This window comes from Chiloscyllium plagiosum, chromosome 10 (genome assembly GCF_004010195.1).
Source record: "Chiloscyllium plagiosum isolate BGI_BamShark_2017 chromosome 10, ASM401019v2, whole genome shotgun sequence".
Lineage (NCBI taxonomy): Eukaryota > Metazoa > Chordata > Chondrichthyes > Orectolobiformes > Hemiscylliidae > Chiloscyllium > Chiloscyllium plagiosum.
The window spans coordinates 94,679,775-94,690,174 of NC_057719.1; the positions used below are offsets into that span (position 1 = coordinate 94,679,775).

Here is a 10,400-nt window from a genome sequence, read left to right on the forward strand (position 1 = left end):
TCCCAGTCCTCCGTTTTCCCACTTATCTTTGCTATGTTATACTTTTTCTCTTTTAACTTTATATGTTTCTTAACTTCCCTCGTCAGCCACGGCCACCCATGTCTCCTCCTGGCATCTTTCTGCCATTTTGGAATGAACTGATCCTGCATCTTCTGCATTATACACAGAAATATCCGCCATTGTTCCTCCACTGTTATCCCTGCTAAGGTATTGCACCACTGAACTTTGGCCAGCTCCTCCCTCATAGCTCCATACTTCCCTTTATTCAACTGAAATATTGTCACTTCCGATTGTACCCTCTCCCTCTCAAATTGCAGATTGAAGCTTATTGTGTTATGGTCAGTACTTCCCAATGGCTCCTACAGTTGTTCAAGAAACTGGTTCACCACAACCTTCTTTAGGGCAACTAGAGATGAACAGACGGTGCAGACTGCAGAGTTTGCACATTCTCCGTGAGTCTGCATGGGTTTCCTCCGGGAGCTTTGGTTTCCTCCCACAATCCAAAGATGTGCAGGTTAGGTGAATTGGCCATGTTAAATGGTCCATAGTGTTCAGGGATGTCTAGATTAGGGGCATTAGTTAGGGGTTAAAGGGTTAATTAGGGTAGGGGAATGGGTCTGGGGGGGTTGCTCTTCGGTATGGACCTGTTGGGCCGAAGGGCCTGTTTCCACACAGTAGGGATTCCATGATTCTAACAATGAATTGCTGACTTAGACAGTAATAGCCAAGTCCAGTGAAAGAATAAATGAGAGCACATTTTTTCTAAATGTATTAAAATATAAGAATGAGGAGCTGGAGTAGGCCATCTGGCCCTTCGAGCCTGCTCCGTCATTCAATAAGATCATGGCTGATCATGGCCTCAGCTCCACTTACCCACCCACTCATCGTATCCCTTAATTCCTTTATTGTTTAAAAAAAAAATCTATCTTAGCTTTAAAAACGTTTACTGAAGTAGCATCAAATACTTCACTAGGCAGGGAATTCCACAGATTTACAACCCTCTGGGTGAAGAAGTTCCTTCTCAGTTCAGTCCTAAATCTGCTCCCTCTAATCTTGAGGCTGTGCCCTCTTGTCCTAGTTTCACCTGCCAGTGGAACCATCCTCTCTACTTCTATCTTATCTATCCCCTTCATAATTCTATATGTTTCTACAAGATCCCCCCTCATTCTTCTGAATTCCAGTGAATTTAATCCTCGTCTATTCAGTCTCTCCTCATAAGCCAAGCACCTCAACTCCGGAATCAACCCAGTGAGCCTCCTATGCACCCCCTCCAGTGCCAGTACATCCTTTCTCAAGTAAGGAGACCAAAATTGCATGCAGTACTTCAGGAGTGGACTCACCAGCACCTTGTACAGCTACAACATAACCTCCCTGCTTATAAACTCAATCCCTTTAGCAATGAAGGACAAAATTGCATTTGCCTTCTTAATTACCTGTTGTGCCTGCAGACCAACCCTCTGTGATTCATGCACAAGGACACCCAGGTCCCTATGCTCAGCAGCATGCTGCAACCTTTTACCATTCAAGTAATAATCCTTTTTGCTGTTATTCCTAACAAAATGGATGACTTCACATCAACATTATACTCCATCTGCAGGACCTTTGCCCACTCACTTAAACTATCTATGTCGCTTTGCAAAGTTTCACAGTCCTCTGCATACTTTGCTCTACCACTCATCTTAGTGACATCTGTAAACTTTGATACACTACACATGGTCCCCAGCTCTAAATCTTCGATGTAAATTGTGACTAATTACGGTCCCAACACATGATCCCTAAGGACACACCACTAGTCCCTGATTGCCACCCAGAATTTTGCCGAGAGGTGTGAGGAAGGAGCGAAGGACTGCCGGGAAGTTTTTAAGTGGGTGAGATGTCGCCGATCGGGTTTACAGGAATCTGAAGGGGGAGGGTGAGCAGCAAGAAATCGTGGTATATATTGGCACCAATGATATAGCCAGGAAAGGGATTGAGGATCTGAAAAGTGACTGCAGAGAGTTAGGTTGGAAGCTGAAGAGCAAGATGAGTACTGTAGTGATCCTGGATTTGCTACCGGTGCCACGAGATAGTGAGATGAGGAACAGTCAGCGAATGCAGCTTAACACGTGGCTGTGATGCTGGTGCAGGAGGGAGGGCTTCAGATACCTAGACCATTAGGATACCTTCTGGGGAAGGTGGGACCTGTACATGAAGGACGGGTTGCACCTGAACTGGAGGGGCACAAATGTCCTGGGTGGGAGATTTGCTCGTGTGGTTCAGGNNNNTAGAGCATAGAGCAGTACTTGGGGCTATGATGTTGTGGCCATAACGGAGACGTGGGTTTCACAGGGGCAGGAATGGTTGCTTGATGTTCCAGGGTTTAGAATGTTTAAAAAGAACAGGGAGGGTGGAAAAAGAGGAGGGGATGTAGGATTGCTAATCAGAGAGTGTATCACAGCTACAGAAAGGAAGGTTGTTGAGGAAGGTTTGTCTACTGAGTCAGTATGGGTGGAAGTTAGGAACAGCCAGGGAACAGCCACCTCATTGGGGGTTTTCTACAGACCACCTAATAGCAGTAGAGAGATTGAAGATCTCATAGGTTGGCAGATTCAGGAAAAATGCAGATGTAGCAGGGTTGTTGTTATGGGTGACTTCAACTTTCCCAATATTGACTGGAACCTCCTTAGAGCAGATGGTTTGGATGTAGCCGTTTTTGTCAGGTGTGTTCAGGAGGGTTTCCTTACTCAGTATGTACATAGACCGACGAAGGGAGAGGCCATTTTGGATTTGGTGCTCGGCAACGAGCCAGGATAGGTGTCAGATCTCGCGATCACAACTGCCTCACATTTACCATAGCCTTGGAGAGTGAAAGGAGCAGTTACCGAGGGAAGATATTTAATTGGAGAATAGGAAATTATGACACTATCAAACAGGAGTTGGGAAGTACAGACTGGGAGCAATTGTTCCACAGACAGACTGTTTAAGGAGCAGTTGTTGCGAGTGATGCACAAATTTGTTCCTGTGAGACAGGTGAGAAGAGGTAAGATTAAGGAACCTTGGATGACGAGAACAGAGGAACTTCTCATCAAAAGGAAGAAGGCAGCTTTTGTAAGGTGGAGGAAGCAAGGATCTAGCACGGCTTTAGATGATTACAGGCTTACTAGAAAGGAGCTGAGAAAGGGACTGAGGAGAGCCAGGAGGGGGCACGATAAAGGCTTGGCAAGAAGGATTAGGGAGAACCGAAAGGCATTTTACTCATATGTGAGGAATAAGACAATGATCAGGGCGAAGGTAGGGCTGGTCAGGGATAGTGGAGGGAACTTGTGCGTGGAGTCTGAGCAGATAGGGGAAGCCTTAAATGAGTTTTTTGCTTCGGTTTTCACTAAGAAAAGGGACCTTGTGTATGAGAACTTTGAGGAGCTGGGATACAGTCTTGTTGATGTGTTGGAAATTTTGGCAAATATTAAGATTGATAAGTCCCCAGGGCCAGACCAGATTTCTCACTCCGGGAAGCGAGAAAGGAGATTGCTAAACCGCTGGTGAGAATATTTGCCTCCTCACTCTCCACAGGAGTTGTACTGGAGGATTGGAAGGAGGCGAATGTTGTTCCTCTTTTCAAGAAGGGGAATAGGGAAATCCCTGGCAATTACAGTCTGTGGTCAGCAAAGTTTTGGAAAATTTCTGAGGGATAGGATTTATGACTATTTGGCAAAACATAGCATGATTAAAGACAGTCAGCATGGCTTTGTGAGGGGCAGGTCATGCCTCACAAATCTTATTGAGTTCTTTGAGAAGGTGACAAGACAGGTCAACGAAGGTCGAGCAGTGGATGTGGTGTATATGGCTTCAGCGAGACATTTGATAAGGTTTCCCATGGTAGACTCATTCATAAAGTCAGGAAGTATGAGATCCAGGGAGGTTTGGCTATCTGGATTCAGAATTGGTTGGCTGACAGAAGGCAGAGAGTGCTTGTAGATGGAAAGTATTCTGCCTGGAGGTCATTGTTGAGTAGGGTCTCATAGGGCTCTGTTCTTGGGCCTCTGCTCGTTGTAGTTTTTATAAATGACTTGGATGAGAGGTTGAGGGGTGGGTTAGTAAATTTGCAGATGACACAAAGGTTGGAGGTGCCTTTGATAGTATCGAGGGCTATTGCAGGCTACAGCGCGACAGGATGGAGAGCTGGGCTGAGAAATGGCAGATAGAGTTTAACCTGGATAAATGTGAAGTAATGCATTTTGGAAAGTCGAACTTGAATGCTGAATATAGATTTAAAGACAGGATTCTTGGCAGGGTGGAGGAACAGAGGGATCTGGGTGTGCAAGTACATAGATCCCTCAAAGTTGCCACCCAAGTGGGTAGGTTGGTTATGAAAGCATATGGTGTTTTGGGTTTCATTAATAAGAGGATCGAGTTTAAGAGCTGCGAGGTTTTGCTACAGCTCTACAAGTCCCTGGTGAGACCACACTGGGAATATTGTGATCAGTTCTGGTTGCCCTACTATAGGAAAGATACAGAGGCTTTGGAGAGGGTGCAAAGAAGGTTTACCAGGATGCCGCCTGGACTGGAGGGCTTGCCTTATGAAGAAAGGTTGAATAAGCTCGGACTTTTCCCTCTGGAGAGAAGGAGGAAGAGAGGAGACCTGATCAAGATATACAAGATAATGAGAGGCATGGATAGAGTCAATAGCCAGAGACATTTCCCCAGGGCAGGATTGACTGGTACGAGGGGTCACAGTTGTAAGACATTAGGAGAAAGGTATAAAGGAACCGCCAGAGGTAGGTCTTTTATGCAGAGAGTTGTGAAAACATGGAATGCGGAGCCAGCGATAGTGGTGGAAGCAGAGTCATTGGGGACATTTAAGTGACTGCTGGACATGCACATGGATAGCAGTGAGGTGAGGGGTGTGCAGGTTATTACATTTTACATGAGGATTAAACCTTGGCACAACATCGTGGGCTAAAGGGCCTGTTCTGTGCTGTACTTTTCTATGTTCTAATAGTACTCATTTATCCCCACTCCTTGCTTCCTGTTGATTAACCAATCCTCTACCCCGTCTACATAGTCTCTCCTCATAATCCAACCTGCTAAGCTCCGGAATAAGCTGAGTGAACCTTCTCTCCATTCTTTCCAATGTCAGTGTATCCATCCTCAAGTCCATCTTCCTCAGTTACACTGACACCATCCCCCACCTTTCCCTCCGCTACATTAATGGCTGTATTGGCACCACCTCATGCTTCCACAAGGAGATTGAACAGTTCACCAACTTCACAAACACCTTCCAGCCTGACCTCTGAAGTAGAAGACCCAAGTTCAACTTGCACCTACTCCAAACGTGTTTTTTTTTCATTCATGCGACATGACTGGCCAGCTTTTGTTGCTTGTCCCTAGTTGCCCTTGAGAAAATGGGGGTGAGCTGCCTTCTTCAACTGCTGCAGCCCACCTGCTGTAGGTAGACCCACCTGCTGTAGGTTGACCTACAATGTCATGAGGAAGGGAATTCCAGAATTTTGAAAGAACAGCAATATATTTGCATGTCAGGATGGTGAGGGGCTCTGAGGGGACCTTGCAGGGGGTGGTGTTCCCATGTATCTGCTACCCTTGTCCTTCTAGATGGAAGTGGTTGTGGGTTTTGATTTGGAAGGTGTTATTCAAAGATCTTTAGCAAATTTTAACAGTGCATCTTGTAGATAGTACACACTACTACTAATGAGTGTCACTGATGGAGGGAGTGGATGCTTGTGGATGCAGTACCAGTCAAACAGGCTGCGTTGTCCTGGATGGTCTCAAGCTTCTTGATTGATGCTGGAGCTGCACTCATCCAGGCAAGTAGGGAGTATTCCACCACACTCCTGACTTGTGTCTTGTGGATGGTGGAGAGGCTTTGTAATAACATCTCTGAATAGGTTGATTAAAAAATATCTACCCTGAGGAAGGGTATGAGTCTTCCTTACCTCTGGACCACAAGGCAAGGGTTCATGTCCCATTTGTTCCAATATCATAACACATCAGAACAGATAGATTTAAAAAAAAACTAACCTGAGAAACATCTGCATTAATGTTCTTATCAAAATTAGAGTGGTGCTGGAAAAGCACAGCAGGTCAGGCAGCATCCAAGGAGCAGGAAAATTGATGTTTCAGGCAAAAGCCCTTCATCAGGAATTGATGAAAGACTGGTGAAAAATCTCTAATGCCTGATGGCTTTAGAGGAAGTTGATGAAGAAATTATTGATATTTCAGCTATGTGTTTACAAAGTACCCTCTATTTGTAAAAGTGCCCACTTAGATTTAAAAAAGTACAAATGTAACACTGTAATGTAGAGAATTGTGAGCAGATTAAATAAAGTATTTGCCTATATGGTTAGACAATTTTGTTCATTCTTCAAATATTAACATCACTTGCTAGGCCAACATTTATTCCCCATCCCGAATTGTAATTGGTGAGGTGGTGACAAGCCATTTTCTTCAACTGGTTGCTGTAAGTATGATGTAGATACACTGAGTCCGGTTCCCTCAGAAGGCCCAACATTTTGACCCAGAAACTGTGAAGAAAATGAGACTAGGAGACAGTAACTTTTTTAATGACACTGGGCTAGTTATCTGGAAAATACACTATAAACCTACTGACTCCCATAATTACCTGAAGACTATGCTTCATCAGACCCCACTTCCTGTAAAGACACCATTCCATTCCCCTTGTTCCTCTGTCTTTGTTGCTTCTGTTCAAATGATTCCAGCTTCTGCAAGGGGGCCTCTGAAAAGTCAACATTTTTCCTCAACTGAGGATTCCCCAGCACTGTAGTTGACAGAGCCCTCAGCCGTGTCTGACACATCTCCTGCACTTCTGCCCTCAGCCCCTCTCTTCCCTCCCACAACATCAATAGGGTTCCCCTGGTCCTTCCTTTACCTCACATCATCATCCAAGGCCAAAGGGTCATTGTCCAACAGGCTGCCACCACCATGCATATGTTCATCTTCCCTCTCTTGTCAGCCTCCACAGGCACCATTCTCTCTGGAACACTGGTCCAGTCCCAATCCCTCCTCATACCACCACAGCACTTTCTGCAGATCTGGAACTAACTTCCTGACAGGACTACAAATTCACTTACATCACATAGCCTGCAGTGGTTCAAGCAGGAAGCTCACCACCACAAGTGCTGGTCTAGCTACTAATGCTTGCAACTTGTACAATTTAAAAACAATTTTAAAACTCCAGCTATTGGTTTACACATTCTATTTTGGAAAATGCTTAAATTGTTTTCTGCACATCGTGGATTTAATAGCAATAAAGATTTAAAGTTAAAATGCAGTAATCCGTCTCATTCTATTTGTTCTAGTACATGCATCAGTGGAACCAGGTTGGCTACAAGGAACATATGAAGGGAAAACAGGACTGATCCCTGCAAATTATGTTGTCTTTCTTTGATAACTGCTAGCAAGACTAGAACATCTCCATGGTATCCATGGTGAACAAAATGTCACAAACTAAGAATACTATATTCCAACACACCTAAACAGATGTCAGACAGTCAGAGGTGGTGGAGTATCTGTATCTGCAGAATATATGCCTTTTTATGGTATGGAGTACAGGATTGTAGTCTGCATCAATATCTGTTCATTTTAATTAAATAAATACTCACCTTATTATCCGTAGTTATTGAAACAATTGATTTTGCAATGTTGAAAATGGAAAAGATGATTGATTGAAGTTAAGTGTATATAGATGTGCATATATGTTTTAAAAAGCTATGGCATAAGTATTTCAAGACTCCCTGTATAAAATCCCAAATACTGGATATGGGTTTTATCATAACAGTATGACCAATGGAGGGTTTATTCCATTGATTTATGTTTATTTCCCTGAAAAATGTTACATTGGATGGAGAAAGGCTGTCACATTATCACAGCTGCACAAACTCTGCATTTTTACATCTGTAATTTGAACCGAGCTGGACTGTTTTTCTTTCAGGCAGAAACTCTGTTGCTTTTCCAAACTAAATCTCCCTTTTTTTGCAATCAAATAATTTAATTGATTACATTGTAAACTGAATTTTGTAGACTTTTAACTTTCCTTGACTTCTTAGGATGGCTGGTGATCATTTTTAGTTAAATGTCACTAAAACTCAAAGCACTCAAATATCCAAACACATTTTCACTTGCTTTATTGTAGAGTATTTTGTTGTAGGTATCTATTTCAATATGTGCAAGTAAACATGTATAAACATCTAAATTATTGTTGTATTCCTGCAGTAAATGTGAATTGTAAATTTAATATACTTTGGTTAACAAACTAATTATGATGCCAAAGTGCATAAGAACTAATGAATCCATTGACACCAAAGTTTTGAGAGAGTTTTTACAAGTTTCCAGTGTAGTGTTGATCTCAAATTATCTGCATAAACCTCTAACCTTCTCTGAGCATATCCAATCTTCCAACAATCAAGTATTCATTATAATCTAATTGTTGCATATAAGAAAATGAAGCAGTACTTATCACGCAATTTTAATTTCTCTTGTATCAAAGTAATGTTGACATATTTATGTAATTGCTATATATGTATGACTATTGATTATTCTGCTACAAATCAAAAAATATTTTATTTCTGCAACATAAATTTGAAATATAATGTTTTTGGGGCAAATAATTGTATCAACAAGATTTTAGGTTTTGTTTTGCAAGAAAAAATCTGCCAAGCTTTATGAAAAACAGGCAGAGAGAGAGTGAGAGAATTGTGCTAGCCTTGAGGACAAACTGCACTTTTTACTCTAATTTTATTTTTTCCCAGTACGCTGGTGTATTGGCATCTTTTTTAAATATTAATTTTTTTCATTAAGTATATATCATACAATGGTTACATTGATAGTTGAAACTATATAATGTCAAATAGTTTAGTTGGTTTCAATGTATTTAATTATTAATATCTGTCGCAAAATGCTAAATGGATTCAACTGAATGTTTTCTGTTCATTCAAAATTCTTTTCATAAAGTTCCCTGATTGTACCAAGGACTTAGTATATAGTCTGCACAATGTTACTATTATTTTTAAAGGACTTATATTTGTGGTACAATATATTAAAAATAGACATATTTGAAGACTAAAGAATGATAGAATGAGTAGAACTTTACAGCCAAATGATTTTGGGCCAGTTTGTATTTTGTGGAATAATGTGAATGCTGACACTACGTGGAAAAATGCACATTAATTACTATAGTGGTCACAGTGTAGGTCAAATGATGTTTTGTGTGGAAGCATAATAAATTATATTTAGCTACATTGATGTGAGGTTGTGTGTTGGATTGGCAGATTTTACTCTTCACAAATAGTGATATTTTTTACATTAATTATATGATTTATTAAAGGTGCAATTGATTTAAAATGCCATTTTCAACTTAGAAGACTATTTTCTGATCAGACAAGACTCTGCAGTGATGTAATTTATATCTCAATAAAAGTGAAAAGTGTAGAGCCTGGAAATTTTGCTCACTCAATCTCTCATTCTAGGCATTTTGATTTAAAATCTGAGGAGATTAACATTTTGGTAGCGGTTAGTGTAATTTAATGTCACTAAATTATGTGATGCTGAAATTTTGTATTATACGTAGCACAAAATCAAAGAGTAGATTATGAAGTCAACTTCAAAGAAACAATGGGCAGAATCTTTCCAGCCCTTGAATGACATGGACATTGACAGGTCAGTTGGTAAAATATGGTGAAAACAGAAAAATGAGATTCTCGATGTGAGGAAAGAAAAGTCAGAATTTCCACTTTAAAGTTTTAATAGAAGACAAGAATCTTACTAATGAGCAGTGAGAGGCCCATTTACACATATTCACATTTTTATTACCCAATGTCACCTTACTCATATGCGGTTTGCTAGTTTCCCAGGCAGTGCAAAGAAACTAGTTGGTAACAGTTCTCAATATGAAAGTTTGAGCAGATAACTGGAGCTTGTTCAAGGAGCAACTATTGAGTGTCCTTGATAATGGATCGGCGCAACATCGAGGGCCAAAGGGCCTGTACTGCGCTGTATTCTTCTATGTTCTATGTTCTATGTTCTAACTCCAGCCCAAAAGCATCTTCTCTAGTTTCTATCCTGGTCAGAATTTCCCAACACCTCAGAATACACTCCACAGGCAGCATTCTCTGTTTGCACTCTCCTTCCACGGGGTTCACACATCAGCCAAACATCAGTGTCATCAGAGCACAATTGGGACTCACTTTTGATGCAGTTGAGTACTTTAACACTCCACCTTCAGAGCTCACAAGACCTTGCATTTCAATGCTGCTGCCACTCTGATCGCAAGGAGATTACCTATCTCATGCACTGGAAATGCATATCTCTCAGAGCTCACTGCTTTCATTCTTAGCAGTCATTCACTTTGTACTTACTTGGTTGCTCACAACATCTATGCCTTTGTCATC

The 10,400-nt window shown here is 41.5% G+C and overlaps 1 protein-coding gene across 3 annotated transcripts in view; it reads left to right on the forward strand.

Annotated features, from left to right (window-relative positions):
• Positions 1-9,938, forward strand: part of LOC122553906 (rho GTPase-activating protein 42-like) — a 367,560-nt gene extending 357,622 nt beyond the window's left edge. For all 3 annotated transcript variants that reach the window (XM_043698407.1, XM_043698408.1, XM_043698409.1), the window contains one exon: positions 7,314-9,938. In XM_043698407.1, the coding sequence (XP_043554342.1) occupies positions 7,314-7,402 (89 nt within the window). In that variant the 3' untranslated portion in view covers positions 7,403-9,938. The remainder of the gene's footprint in view (positions 1-7,313) is intronic.
• Positions 9,939-10,400: the final 462 nt, after the last annotated feature.